The sequence below is a fragment of the Liolophura sinensis genome, chromosome 1, assembly GCF_032854445.1.
Source record: "Liolophura sinensis isolate JHLJ2023 chromosome 1, CUHK_Ljap_v2, whole genome shotgun sequence".
Taxonomy (NCBI): Eukaryota; Metazoa; Mollusca; class Polyplacophora; order Chitonida; family Chitonidae; genus Liolophura; species Liolophura sinensis.
This window is the reverse complement of record NC_088295.1, coordinates 67489744-67506450: the sequence shown is the minus strand read 5'-3', so window position 1 is coordinate 67506450 and position 16707 is coordinate 67489744. Positions and strand designations below refer to the sequence as shown.

General features: G+C 36.7%; 1 protein-coding gene across 2 annotated transcripts in view; it reads right to left on the bottom strand.

Moving 5' to 3' along the window:
• The window catches only part of LOC135482133 (unconventional myosin-VI-like), a 47875-nt gene extending 31381 nt beyond the window's left edge, over positions 1 to 16494 (bottom strand). The window contains exons 1-3 of one of the 2 annotated variants that reach the window (XM_064761979.1): positions 16214 to 16494; positions 2738 to 2881; positions 1692 to 1758 (exon numbers count right to left, since the gene is read on the bottom strand). In XM_064761979.1, coding sequence (XP_064618049.1) covers positions 1692 to 1758; positions 2738 to 2854 — 184 coding nt within the window. In that variant the 5' untranslated portion in view covers positions 2855 to 2881; positions 16214 to 16494. Of the gene's footprint in view, positions 1 to 1691; positions 1759 to 2737; positions 2882 to 10787; positions 10947 to 16213 lie in introns of those variants that run through there. The other variant, XM_064761980.1, reaches the window with a different exon arrangement.
• Between the last annotated feature and the right edge of the window lie 213 nt (positions 16495 to 16707).

Here is a 16707-nt window from a genome sequence, read left to right as displayed (position 1 = left end):
GCTGTGTTCAAGTAATCTATATATCGACGCTTTATTTATAAACCCTCCAAATACTTGATGTTCATGAATAATTTTCTTTTTTTTGCATTCTACTTTCCTGCAGAAGCAGATATACGCATACAAAAACAAATGTCTCGGCTTGTCAACAAATACCTTTTTTAACATTAATCTGTTGGAAAGAGAGTTATTTAAACTATTATATTCTCTGAGAGTTATCATCGAACAGAAGAGTTTGAAGTTAAAAAAAAAAAAAAAATATTCAATTCATAGAAAAGTCCCTCTACAGTATAGAGTACGGAATGCTAAGTCACGTCATATTATCTGAGAGTATTCATTCACAATAACACCTCAATGCACGTGACAACTTAATTTATTTCTCACCCAAAGGGTATAAACGTGCGTTTTTTTAGGGAAGTAATAATCATAAATCTAGCACAGATATGTGCATCACGTATACAGTCAATGTACAGAAATGTGTATCACCATGTATACAGTCAAAGTATGGAAATGTGTATCACCATGTATATGTATACAGTCAAAGTACAGAAATGTGTATCACCAAGTATACAGTCAAAGTACAGAAATGTGTATCACCATGTACATGTATACAGTCAAAGTACAGAAATGTGTATCACCATGTATACAGTCAAAGTACAGAAATGTGTATCACCAAGTATACAGTCAATGTACAGAAATGTGTATCACCAAGTATACAGTCAAAGTACAGAAATGTGTATCACCAAGCATACAGTCAAAGTACAGAAATGTGTATCACAAAGTATACAGTCAAAGTATAGAAATGCTTATCACCATGTACATGTATACAGTCAAAGTACAGAAATGTGTATCACCATGTACATGTATACAGTCAAAGTACAGAAATGTGTATCACCAAGTATACAGTCAAAGTACAGAAATGTGTATCACCATGTATACAGTCAAAGTACAGAAATGTGTATCACCATGTATACAGTCAAAGTACAGAAATGTGTATCACCAAGTATACAGTCAAAGTACAGAAATGTGTATCACCATGTATACAGTCAAAGTACAGAAATGTGTATCACCATGTATACAGTCAAAGTACAGAAATGTGTATCACCATGTACATGTATACAGTCAACTACAGCAATTATTCTACCTCTCCATACATGCATTCATTCGAAAGAAAGCAAGGTATGCTTGGGGGTTTTACGTCATATTAAACAATTTTTCAGTCATATGACGACGAGGAATCATTAGAAGTGTGTGCATACATATGGTATCTTCTTGAGTCCATGCTGCCAAAGTATCATGCCTAAGATACCAGACATGGCACCCCACCCAGTCAAATTATACTGCCACTGGGCCAGGCAGTTCTGTTTCTTTGCTCTAACCTCTCAGTATTCATCGCCAAGCGAGGCAGCAACCATTTTTTCTGGAATCGATTTAATTCTGATTTGAATGTAAGTTAACGCCATACTCAAGAATTTTTTGCTTATGACGATGATGGTCAGTACCGATTCATGAGAAACCCTATCACTCTTTGCACTTATATCACAGATCTTGATTTTTCCTCACACTAATATATCATATCATTTAACACATATGAGCACTAAATTTCACATAAATTACCAGTTCTCTAACTTGGTTTGTGTCATTTAACATTAATCGAGCAACTAAAAAAATACAGCTCCACATTTATTACTTACAGTTGTCTTCTACGTCTTTGTCATATTCTTCAGCAGGGAAGGTCCTGTCATATATAGCATTTATCGTCTGCAAAAGAAGGAAAATTTGGAAATTGCAAACAGCTTTACAATATGATCTAATTAAAACTGTAAAGTAACACACAATGCCTTAAAACCATTAGAGAAACAATAAGCAATGATAAATCACACTAAATTCAAGGCAGAAGATTAGAACAATAGCCAGGTTACATGTAAATCTTGATTTCACTCATGCCGACCCAGACAAATGGGTAAACACAAGGGTTCAAATTCCCACCCAAATGTTGGTAAGTTTTGTTAAGTTGGTAAGAACTGTTTATGTTCTACTGGACTGGTTATATAGACACCACATAGTGTCACTGATAAAATGACAAATACAACACATTAAAGTGCCACTCTGGTCAGAATACAAATTGGGTAGAAATATTACAATGATATGAAAGTAATCCCACGGAGTAAGCCTAACACTATGTTTCAAAAGGATTTTGATGAATAACACTATTTAACCCATATAACTGAAGATTCCTTGAAAAACAAAATCTCCGGCTGCGTTCGTAAAATTTTACTGATGTGACGTGATAATATTCCCTGCATGACGTCGAATCAGGCAGAAGTGATGTTGAGCAAGGCATTTATGCTGGGATATGTCAAGAGCATTTGGGCAGCGTCATTTGTGGATATACGTCAGCGATTCATGAGGTCATGTGTTCGTGGATGACGTCACACCAGGCAAAGTGGAAGGGAGAGAAATATTTTAGGAAAGCAATTCAGACTATCACAATCTTTATCAATTCACCATGCTTTTAAGACATCGATGTTTTGACATCAAAGTAGCTCTTTAAATAATCAGTGAGTTAACCACCAGTTTCTGCTTAATATGTGTCTTTTCACTACTTGTGGATGTGTTTTTATTGATAATACAACTGTCACATGTATGTTTCAGTTGAAAGTGCTGGCAAATTAACACGGTTTCAATTTTCTTTGGTTCATTTTCTTGCATTTGAAGTTAAAAAAAAATGAAGACTTACCGTTCCTGGGGCATCAAATGGCTCCACAGTGATCAGATTGGTTGATATGTCCACAATACGCCCCAGTTTGAAGCCCTCCGTGGGATGGGGCACCCAGACCCGTTTTCCCCCATCCATGATTGCCCACTAGCTGATTAACTGCACCTAGTAAAAGAGACAAAATAATATTAGTGACAAGTCTCTGTTCACATTCCAATGAAATATTAATATATTTTACAATTAATTGCTCTGGGATACATGTATCTTGTAGTCAATTCCACAAAGCTTTTGCCTACCCTATATAACGCATGTGATAAGTTTCAAATTTTAAGTGTACTTTTATTTATTTCAAACATAGTGCCTATATTTTGAATTTATCTAAACTCATCTTCACCAGGCTCCTTTATTAAGCTATAGGCGCTTCATGAAATGATAATCACCTAGTTACAATTAGATGAAGGAACCAAATACAAACCAAATCAAAGAGAGATTACAAAGGTACATGTAAGCACATATAATGAGGATGTATTTTGTTGACCTAGCTACATATCTGCACATAGATAATGTACAACATATGTAGGGTTTATATTCATTTTTCTAAGTGCTCTCTTTTTTCCAACACTGTTGAATCCATTCACTGACATTATAGTACATGTACAGGTAATGTACATGTGTGTATCAGATTACCAATCAATAATCAAGAACACTTTAAATATAACATGATGCAAAAAAGCAGACTGGTGTAGCACTAAAAGCCTAGCACTTGTGACATACAAATATTTAGTGAGTGAGTGGATGGGGTTTAATGTCGTACTTAACAATTTTTCGGTCATATGACGACGAATAAATATTGCAATAAATGTATGCACTGTAAATAGAAAAATATGTACAAAGAACAAATATTAAGCAAAGCAGTTGATTCCTGAGTCTGACAAAGCTGTAAATCAAGCTAGCTATTTCCCTGTAGTGAACAAAAACAATAATTGGGAATGGAAAACCGAGCTGTGCATTGTTGCTGATCATTATGTAATTAACATGTGGCTCAAGCGGGCTTGGTCTGAAACATATGCGCTACAAAATATAGGTCATCGAAATCTCTCATTAGCAACACAGCTAACAGGCAACAATGTTATCAAGAGTCCTAGAACTCGTCTTTCTAAACAGATCACATATGGTTTCGAATCCAGGATAAAAGCCTTGATGGACAAAAGCCCTGTTGTCTTAATTAACAGACAAAATATATCCGACAGTTACCACACATGATGTCAAATATTTGTTGACGGGAATTCATATAGCGTGACTTTGTTTTCCATCTAAAAATTTGTCATCAAAGCGTATGACCCAGTCTGTCACTCGGGTCCAACGGCTTTCCTCTCATGAGTGTTGTACACGTACGTTTTGAAAACAGTATTGCCAAAATGACTGTCTCTGATGTCTCTAACATTATTATCGAAATGCTTTCTGTCAAGCAAATATAAGCTTATTCTATGAACCACTATACTTAATTTGCTTGGGTGAAATATTTAAGCATGGCATAGAGGTTATAGCTTATTACAATTTTACTATTTAAAAATTTTATTTATTTATTTATTTATTTGAACCGTACTCAAGAAAATTTCACTTATACGACCGCGGTCAGCATTATGGTGGGTGGAAACCGGGCAGAGCTCGGGGGAAACCCACAACCATCCGCAGATTGCTGACAGACCTTTCCACATACGGCCGGAGAGGAAGCCAGCATGAGCTGGACTTGGAACTCACAGCGACCGCATTGGTGAGAGACACCTGGGTCATTACGCTGCGCTAGCGCGCTAATTTAACAATTTTGATTATTTAGAAATTCAAACCAAATCATATTATAGTTCACAAGAAAAATATTATTTTTGAATGTTCTTATAAAGAATAAAAAAGGTAATAGTTTATTTTTATAGGTCTATTCACTATATACTTTTCTTCCATTTTTTCTGCATGGATGTATATGATAAATAGAACGTATCAATGATCTTAACATTAAATTAGAAGCATTCTATATTAATTGTGTAAATTAATATTAATGTATTATTCCCCAAAATCCGGAAAAATGAATGTCGGCTGCATGTTTTTAGACATCTACACTCGGAAAGATTGAAACAGGCATGAGTTTCTGAGGTTAAAACCATCACTGCTACAATTTAAGTATTTGGAATTAACCATTTTCTTTAGAGCTGTTAGGCTATAGCATGTAAATTATATTTCAGGGATAGAAATAACTGACATATACTAATATATATTTGTGTTCTTAGAAAAGGAAAAAGTCTAACAAAAGCTATGCATTCAAACATGGCAGCTGGAGTTAGAATTTATCCAGTTTCCACTACTTTCATGCTTGTGTGGATTAAAAATTATTGGTCATGACACATGGGAACAGCTAACTGGAACCCATAGCTGAGACTATGGACAGACAAATTATTTGGTGCACAGCAGTAGTATATTAAAACAAACGAACACATTTATACGATCCATAGCTTAAATGAAAGAGCTCCACTCGAAGTTAAATAAAATATCTAAATTTTCTGTTAGCAGGGCTTGTTATTTGAGTATTTAATAGTCACACATCGAAGGCTTAGAGGTCTCCTTTACGCTGCCATTTGAACAGATTACATACGTCCTCGAGCTTAGCTTTGCCCAGTAGCTCTTCAGCATATGTCACTTAAGACACAGTTTGGCAGACAACAGCCATACATGTAGGTATGGTGTGGCCCTCTAGTACATCCCGAATTCTTCCCTTTTAGACATCGCTTTCATAGACCTTAAAATCCATCATTATTACGATATACATAAGTGTTTAGCTGAGACTGGGAAATCATGTTAATCATATGGTAAGAGTAAAACCGTAAGCACCCTGGCGTCACTGTGAAGAACCAGAAGAAAATAAAAATATACAAAGGTATATAGATAAAATAAAAGGGAAGAACCAGTAGAAAATACTGTAGCGGTTCAATTGTTGTACTTGTCTTATGTGCTTTCGTTTCTCATGGTGCCTTCTCAAGTATGCAGGTACCTATGAGTGCGACACCATTCAATCACTTTGGTCCTGTGTGATATTTAACGTGCCGAGTGAAGCTTGTTAAATGAACAAACCTATCAGGATTCTTTCCCCTGACCTCGGAGAGGCCGCTGCTATTTGGATCCCATTTCATAACATTTCCTGAACTCGGGTTGGTATCCAGTATGACTTGTACATGAGATTTGAAATTCTTATACGAAATGAAAGTTCTCCAACAACAGATTTTCAGTGAATCAGATGATGAATATTTATTAGGACGAGGGAGGAACCAGCAGTTGACACAAGTACCAAACAGTTGAGTGTCATATGGGACAGAGTCCCAGTTAAGTGTCATATGGGACAGAGTCCCAGTTGAGTGTCATATGAGACAAAGTCTCACGAGACTCTTGTCCCAAATTATGGCGCCAAAGTTCCACTGATATATTCTGGTATATAGTCCACTGTGGTCCACTTTTGATATCTCAGATAATTCTACTTGCATGACACTGGAGCTGGATTATCAGGTTTCGTGACACTGTAGAGTCCCAGAATTTTGGGACTGGGGAAAGTCTCATGAGACTCTTGTCTCAAATTATGGTACCAAAGTTCAGTTGATTTATTCTGGCATACAGTCTCTGTGGTCCACTTTTGATATCTCAGACAAGTTCCACTTGTTTGAGACTGGAGCTGGATTCCCAGTATTTTGGGACTGGGAAAATTCCCAGATTTTTGACACTATATTCCTGGCTTCCTGGGACTGATTCCCAGCAAGTGTCAACTGTCCCTGGGTCACAAATCACTTTTCCTGATACTGCGACTGTTTCCAAATTCACGGTGAAAGAATTTTCCCACTCTTAATAAAATAGCTACTTACTGAGAATGCTTACCAGCAATTTGGTACCAACTCTCTGCAGATTCCAAGGCCATCTGCAGACGCTGAAAAATCAGCCTATTTATAGATTTCCACATGGTGTGGGTGGAGCAATGAACCAAATCAGGAGAGTCTGATTGGTCAGAAGAGCAATATTTGACAGTTTGTAAATACAGATGACACAATGATGTCATCATGATCACAATCAAGAACTCCAAAATAATGGCTTTGCTATGAAGCCAAAATGTAAATGCCAATGTCTGAAGTCAATATTTTTATCCATAAAAAAAAGTATAACCAATTTCCTCAAAAGGGTATTAAATGATAAATTCCTTTTCAAACTGTGGTGGGGAAAATACTGGTTCAATTTCTAAAATCACTCGTACATGAAACAGATAAACGTAAGTTTAAAACTTCGTGCCAGAATAAATAAACACTACACTGGCAAATACTGACTCCATAAATTAACTAGTATGGCGTCAGATAACGATCTTAACTAAACTTTCGTGAAAATTCATTAAAACATGAATAAATGAAACTTCCCTACGTTTAATTTATTTCTTAAATCCTACTTCCTTAAATCCCGCTACAATACTGATGTTCAAAACCCTTTTTTCTCTTACAACTTTAAAAAATCTAAAAAAAAATAAAAAAAATAGAATTCCACAGAGTTTGTATAGCTCTTTCAGTTAAGGTATAGTTTGTATAAATGTGTTTTTTTCTCTTAAAGCCAGCAAGGAAAGCACACAGGTGTTCAAGGTAAGCTGATGGAAGAAGACAGAGCTGTGATAGTATATGTAATCACAGCCCTACAGAGCTAGCTAAATCCAAATCTAGGGCCTAAGAATTTATTATTTTGTACTTTAATTATTGGCAGTATATAGTATGAATCTGACGTGTTTTATGTGCATATGTTGCTAGCTGTTCTCATGATATTTTTTTATTCCATTACATTAGCTTCTCTCTTCAAGAAATCATAGGTACATGCATGTCAGCTCTGTTTTAATTTTAGAAGTGTATCATCTAATTTTTAAGCGTATTTACGCCTGTATGCTCCTTATGTGCAATGTAAATGCAAATATATGTACACTGTACTGCACATCTACTTAATTAAAACGTAACAGATATTTCTGCGACTTAAATTTGTAGTCACAGATGTCCAAATCGAAGAACTGCCAAGCCTAATAGATCAACTTAAACATCTGACAAGATGAAAATGTGTACTGATATAAAATAGAGATTATAATGTGGGTAATATATTTATGTCATATATAAACACAAGAAAACATATACACGTATGAAGTTACATGCATATAACTAATGCTTACTGAAGCATGAAGTCAACCTAAATATTGTTGTCATATGATTGAAAAAGTATGTTAAACCCCAACTATTCATTTAATCACTGGAACAAAATAGGGACACAAAAACCATAGAGAAACAAACACCTAAATACTATGAAATTTGTTGACATGATCAAAACCGTCCCATGAGAGACAAATGGTAGACGAAGTTACGCAATGATATACATGTAATTCTGCCAAAATATACTGGTTGCTATTAATTACAACAGAAAATTCCCACAGAACTTCATTCACATACATGTCACCTTTCAGTTAATTGATGTGATTTCTCAACTATACACATTTTTCTATTTGTACCAATCTTCTCTAATGAGGATCAATTCCTTTTATGCTTTGCTATGATATACTTCTAGCTGTGCATCCTCATTTCTGACTCACACCTTCATTCACACTTCACAAATACACACACGTACATGTCTAGTCAGTACCCTGAAGTGCATGATTGATGTCAATAGAAAAGGCTCTCCACTCCTCCATCGGCATAGTTTTGTAGTTTTCCCTATTCATGGGCTCAGTGTTTTTGTACACACGTACAGTTCCTGCTATTATAGTCATAAATAAACTACCATGGCTACAGGTACCGGAACTACTCTGGTTCTTTAACCTTTCCACATGTGTGCAAGAATTTTATTCAAGCATATTCTGAGGTCATTATACTGTGTAGACTGATGAATCTATACTTTCTGTAAAGGCCTGAAATTGGTCAACCCAACCAATGTGGATTTATTTCAAAAATCAAAGTGAAAAGGTGCATAAATCACACTGAAATCTGTTCTTTCATACACGAAAAAGTTGAGGAATTAGGCTAGTACATTTTTCACACCTCAATACACCCAAGAAAACATGTCATCTACAGTGTGAATTGTAAAATCTAAAAACACTATAAAGCTTCCATACTTATATTTAGCTGACCTCTGACCTCAGTATCAGGGGTCATCTGATTTTTTGACAGTTTCATGAAGATGCATGTACATGCATACGTATACTTCCATGACAACCCTAAATAGCCTAATTCTTCTAAAATTTGGGACAGATAGTAGTAGTGTTGAAAGTAGGATATCACCATTTCTCTACCAGCCTTTTGGAAAAGTAAAGTTATCAATATGTTCATTAGATGGTCTAACTCTGTGAGAAAAAAGAAACTATATTCATGCTAGGATTACATACATATTGGCTAAAATGAGCAGACCAGGTGTCCCAAATTTTAGAAGTAGGGCAGTCCATGACGCTGTTAAATTCGAACAAATTAACATTTATACACACCTCATTTGCCACTGATGTTTCGAATTTCCTTGGATTTGTTCTGGAAAATATCGACTGCACATTGCAGCTTTTCGTGTGCAGAAATAGGCTGCTCACTCATAGTGTACAACACTAGCCCTACAGAGTTTGTTGCTCAAAGGCAAGTCTTGGACAAATTCATATCTATTTCCATAATCATTATAAATACTCATGTAACAACAAGGTTATTGTGTTTTACAACCAGGCAGATCTTGAAAAAAAAAAGTTTCTTCAATGAATGCATGATGAATGAAGATAATGAACAGCAATCAGTACTGTGGGTGAGAACAAAGACAGGGCTAATTTGACACCTGTAGTTGTAACAATCCACCACGTACATGTATATCTGGTCACAGTGATCTTCAGGGAAGCCAGCCTGATTGTCGTGTTTATGGGTTAGAGCATTCTTCAGGTAAGATGCTGTACAGGTACTACGTGTAGCAAGCAAGCATGCATGAACAGGCCACATTTCAAATCAAACAACAAGTCTAATTGTACAAATGTATCTGTACGACGGATAATGCACAGGCTTGTTTACTTTTGCAATCACATACTTACATGTTACACTATGTAATTAGGACGACCTTTACATAAATGTAACCTAAATCGTCTGAATGTGTATGTGAGTTCAAGTCCAGCTCAGGCTGACTTCCTCTCAGGCCGTATGTGGGAAGGTCTGTCAGCAACCTGCGAATGGTGGTGGGTTTCCTCCCAATTGCTCTGCACCATTTCCTCTCACCATAATGTTGGCTGCTGTCATGTAAGTGAAATATTCTTGAGTAGGGCATAAAACACATATCAAATAAATGTACATGTACTACCAAACATTGCATGTCTGTACTTAAAGGCTGTCTTTGGTGTCCTCTTGATGTAAACAAGGTTCAAGGTTGTATAAATATAAGCATTCCAGGTGTACACAATTTTCATCTAAAATCACACAGAAATTAGACGGAACACGTTTTATATTTCAGGAGGCGAACTTAACATTTTCAAAATTTACAAGTACATTTATATTGAGGCTCATACAAAGTGAACAGTCTTTACTTGATAATCCAAAACTATGGTATGATTCAGAAAGAAGCGTCATACAGCATGACTGCTTGCTGTTATTTGGTCATTGTTACAATGAACACAAAATGAGCATTACCACTTGTAATCAAGCTCATCTCACGTATATTCAACAAAATGTCCTATCTCATCAGACAGGAGCTTACAGTATGTACCCATACATTTTTATTCATTTGACATATAAATAATTCATCAAGTGAAAATACTGATAAGTAAAGACAGTATGAATAGGAAACACCAGTCTGACCTGCATGCACACCTATAGGGTAGCTTGAATCAGTCCATGTAGTAATTAGGAGATAATTACAGGTTAGCTTATTTAACTACAAAGAGGTGTATTAGAGTACATGAAGAACTTGTCTGGCCCACTCAGACTGACACAACACAACATACAAGATCTTATGTTCTTGATAGACAAGCAAGTTAAAGTTAAATAAGTACAAACTAAATACATGCACATACCTGTGTCTGTAACCTAGACTGATTTCGGCCAGGTAGAAAAACCAGTTTTATCTCACCTGTCTGTGAGTTGGTATTAAGACCTCAGGTAAGATTGCGGATATGGTTTGATATTTCCTTACCAACAGCTGACTTCAGGAAGATCCCTACTGTAGATCTAGTTGGTGGGACACTCTATGGCGAGGGTACATTTAGGTGAACAGTCTATAAATATCTGACTACCAATTCAGCATGTAGGACAGTGAGTCATCTCTTTATAGTTTACTGTACAGGTGTAACTCATTCCAACTCTCTTCATAATACAGGTAAGCAGTCACAAAACGCCAGACTTATAAATACATTGCTTCATCTCAATTGGCACAGTGTGTTCCTTGTCGACTGTGTTTACCGTCATTATAACTGAAAACAGTGGGGTGGAACATACAGATTTTCTCCAGTCACCCACTGCACGCCAAACCAATTGCATCTCCAGGTATACCCAACATCTCATTTTGCTCACTGTGTCATATCTGTTTTGAATGTACATAAACATGGTTTGATATACACAGGAACACATGGCGAACACAGGTTGTCAGCCAGCTATCGCCAATAATAATTATTTCTAATTACACACAGAATTTTACCTAAATAAAACAATGCTTGCGTTACACTCACATTCTCTTGTCTATCAGTAATTGCAGAGTTGACTTCATAAATGGAAGCAGAGACCTGACAATAATTTGAACTTATTTATTTATTTTATTGGTGTTTTACGCCGTACTCAAGAATATTTCACTTATACGACGGCGGCCAGTATTATGGTGGGTGGAAACCCGGCACAGCCTGGGGGAAACGCATGACCATCCGCAGGTTGCTGGCAGACCTTCCCACATACGGCCGGCGCTAACCGACTGAGCCACGGAGGCCCCGACAATAATTTGAACAATGTTGATCATGCTGGTAATCAAGCCCCTGCAGTCATTTACAAGAGGACTTAAGTTTGTTTTCAGAATTCTTCGACATACTTCTAGCTGTTTGTATTCACAAAATCTGTTATATAATCAGCACAACTGTACCCTGTCTAAATTAAACCGTATTATACATGAAAATAACAGCTATATTTAATTAATTGCATATCCAATCTGCACACCTCTCAGCACACCAGAAATGTATGTACAGAAATGACGGAGTAAATCCTCATTCACAAGAAGTCATGGATAACTAGTCATGCTTTCCATGTATATTACAAATGTCATTTTGTTTTAGATAAAGGGTAGGCAGAGATACACTGAGATACACCTGACCACATCCATACATCGGACAGGGGAGTTTGTACACCTGGTTCTAGTCTACTTCACAGCCACATATCCTGTCTGCTTAACACGTCACACAGCCTGTATGGGTACAAGGGCAGGGAAGGCTTCAGGCGACACCATTTACAAGACTATTAGAGAAAAAATAGGAGAGCTACAAACAATTAAAAAAGGTTAGTAAAACCATGTTATGTACTTATTTTACATAGTAAACTGGTACAACTAGTGCTGCTCTCACATGTCTGTGCACATGGATCACTAGTATCTAGTTAAGCCTGACAGTAAGCTAACTCAGTGCCTCCTTCAGATTAACATTCATGTGGTGAATATACTGAATATTAAATCAACATTTATACAACACGCTGCCAGTGTAGGGCAAGTGTTTTTTGGCAGCAATTCAGATTTAGACAAGCCTTTAGTTAGATATCAAGTGAGAGGGGACTTTCATCCAGGTATAAAACAAGAATGAATCTGACCCTAGTTCACTCATAAAGGCATATAAACCCAAATTTAAGTGGGAACTATAAAAAAAATCGTTTTATACGTTGTGCCCTCAGACTGACGGGTCAACCTGTCCAAATATGTCCTATATATGCATGTATGAAGATAACAGATACAAGTACATTCCATGAATATTCATTCATGCATGAGGCACTTCCCTTGGCATACTTGAACCAAACAAGTCAAAATACAGCACCTCAAGTTGACTTAAAAATGATACTTCTTAAAATGATACCTTTACTTACCAAGAGTGTCTATGGAACAAAATTCCACCAGCTGTCAGCAATGGCAAATGTATAGTGCAATCACAGATTTTAGCAAACCAACTACACTACAACACTGCACTTTGTGCTGGTTGTTACAAATTTCCCACACAGGTGTGTTCAAGGGCCTAGACACGAGGTCAACCTTTTGAAACAAATTCTGGAATGTACAAAAATATGAAGCACTTCTCCTTTTTATCATGAAATATCCTATATAAGTTTCTCACAGGCAAATCAAATGTATTGCTGTTCATTTGGGATAAAATACCTTGTGCACAACAGCTTTTTGTTGTCAAAGGCTACAGGTCAAATTACCTGTTCACATCAAGAGATGAGACCGTAGTCTTGCGTTAGCAGGTAATTCGCAGGTGCATCAGGTGTTACCTCACCTGACTGGTAAACAGTAAATATACTCATTAGTTTACCTTATTAGCACCAGGTAAAGCTGGACAAATAATGACTATCAGGCATCACATAGTGCATATATCACCTGTCCTTGGATTGATTTGGGATATGCTGTTGACATAATTTATTCATTTACAATGCTAAATGCAGATTTCTCCTGCAAATCGTCCCATGCTGAAGTGTGCACAGATTAGATTACAGTCAGCAGGGAGCAACGAACCAATCCAACTGCGATTTCAGTGCTGAGGATTTTACGTAAAACAACCCCTCTGATTGTAGAATGGTACTATGCTTGATACAGTGTGTGATAGACATATGCTGTGGTACAATATCAGGCCTACAATAGGTAATATACATATACAGAAAGTCTGTGGCATTAGCCAGGGCTGATACAAAAAATAACATACAGCACATATACATATATGTTTAAGTCTTAATGAGCGCTCCCTGAATTTATAATGTGACGATACATGCTACTGGGTATTCGTAGCATATTACCAATACACACAGTAACTCCAGCACAAAGGTTATTTCGATCAATAATTTGTTACGAAAAAAAAAATCCTTAAGGCTATTTTGTTGACAGTGTAATTTAATTGCCATAAAAATGCATCAGTTATGCGTCTATCTAAAAGTGACACATTTATTTACTTGATACCTTGGTTGGTTTCATTTATATAATCTAAGTGAATTTTTCGCTTATATGACGACGGTCAGTTTTATGAGTGGGAAAAAGTTTTATGCCTGGGTAAACAACTTACCCTCGCTGAGTTACCGACAGCTATGCATACATGTATGTTGTGATCAAAGAAAGTTTGGACTCCATAAATGGCCACATGAACACTGTTAACAGCTCATTGTCACTAAGGCTCAAAAATCTACAAAATCGTTGTCCATGATCAGGTTTGAGCCATTACCCCATAGGTGCTATCATGTATACTGACTTAAGCTTTAGGCAAACACTTTAACCTCAGCCCACTGAAATTTATGTGAATGGCCCTGCATATAACAGCTCTGTCTAAACTAGTGGATGCAAATTTCCACATCTTTGTATTGAGGCAAAGAGGAAGACATAACCCATATCAGACACGCAATGTCAATGTGACCTTAGATAAACCAACTGAAGATCATCCTGGCTTTACTATTGGGGTAAAACTGACATAACTATGTCATGATAACCTTTACACAGGGTGTCTGTCTAAGATTTACTTCTGGCACGTGTTCAAGAGCCATCATTGTAATCGTATCCGAGAATTCACTCCTAACCAACATTGTGAATTCTAGGCTAGCCATCACAGCAAAATATCAATTATACGTCATCATAAACTCGTACATACATGTATTTAAAGCTTGAGTAATTTATAAACCAATGCTTACAGAGATCATGTAGACTGTAAATATACCTTTATATTAACATGTTATCAGAATTTCGCAGATTTGGATTGGTTGTTAACTTGCTAAGGTTCACATAACACAAACTGTACTACAATACTACCCTGCAGGTATTCAGGGAGATTACCAATCTCTTCATACGATATAATGCAGTTTATCTTGATGCAATCTCACTATACTCTCCTTCTAAATGAAGTGAGAATATATTTCCTATCTATTCTAACAGCTGATGTTGGGAAAAGACTCCAGTGCAAACCATTGTTCCACTGCCCCTGAAATCAACACATCACTCACCTACATAAAGGTAATACTTTCATAAATTTATCTTACTTCTGAGGGAATGTGTTCACATTGTATCTTACCTTATTATAAGCAACAACAAAGCTTTACCTGTCTATCAAGATAAAGCTGACTACAGGTATATATGCAACCTTGTCGACACCACTGCCTGAATTAAGAATCAATGACAAGCCCAGGATCTAGGGTCCTGACTACTTCTGGCTGATCAATAAATGTGATCACACCCACTCCTAGGTGTGTCTGCATGTGATGTGGACAGGTAGGAAACATTTCATTGAGCAACAAAAAAAAAAATAAATAAATAAATAAAATAAGGTGTAAATTGTCAGGGAAATACATTAGACAACAACTGTGAAATATATATGCCTATTGTCCTACAGTATACGTATTAGAGTCATATTACTTTCCCACTACACTATGGCTGGGTCACATATGTGAAGATGTATACATTTTCACAACCTGTACAGACAAAATAGTTTGCTGGAGCAACACTGTCAAAAACCGACTAAGTGGTTATTATTTTAGTTATTATTTTAGTGAACCACACCCCTACATCCGTAAGCATATGTAGACTTACCTATGGTCAGGATATACAAGAATTCTCTTCTTTCTCTCCCCCCCCCCCCAACACACACACACTTAATTTCCATATGGAATATTATATGAGTACAGGTTTAAAACTTGGTAATTTGGATACACATGTTAATGGGAGATAATATGACTTTTCTTCCATGACTGTCAGTTAATTAAAATATCTGAATTTAAAGTGGATCTATATCTATTGTTACTGGATGCATAAATTTCATACCTGTTATGGTAATAAATATATGGACAGTCAAATATACCAAAACAACGCTCACTTTTCTACCCTTTTAGTCATTACCTATCATATGAAGTTGATGGAGCTGAGGTGGCTGGAACTCAAAGCTGGCGTATTATGCTTGCTACAGGGAAATGTATGCAGTATTGTAGGCCTAATTTGCGCAGAAAATGGTAACACTGAAATAAAACCACACAAATATAGACCTACACATCTAGCGCTATAGCGAACAGCGCTCAGACAGGATACAGCTAGTTCACAAAGTGAGACCAGACAGTCGTATAATCTGTGCGTCTCACTGTGTCATACGGTTTTATCAGTCTTCATAATCGGCTTAACGTAAAAAAAAAACCTCCCAAAACATGCAGATAACACATGGTCCACTTCCACACAAGAAAACTGAAAGTTAGAATACACAGGAGAAACTTTGGTTTGGTATTTGAAGGTTATACTTACAAGCTGAGCAATCCGGGTGAATAAAGACAAGAAAAAGCAGCGATCTGTAGTTGTAGGGATTATCTGTCACCCTGAGATTTCTGATCCGTACTCTTACCGGCCGGTAATGACGCTTGACTAGTCACAACTAGGTGGAGTCCTGTGTCACTCCGCCGAACACCTGGCCAAACAGTCCCTGGCTAAAACTAACCGACTGATTGCTGAGTAAATCGTTTTGTCTTATAAAATGTTTTTTGCAATTATACAAAGCTTAATTATCTCGTGCCTGAAGGCTAAAAGCAACATAATAACAACTACATGTAGCTCACACTTCGCAGGAAGTTAAACCGGAAACCGCGCAAGATTGTTAAGTTACGTCACTCAAGCTTGACAGAGTTGACAGAACAAGTCAGTGGGAGTTATCCCCCATGAAACAACTTCAAAATGAGCTTATGGAATACATTGAGAGCTAAAATAAAAGATCAGAGTTAAGCTAGTGATCTGTGTTATATGTC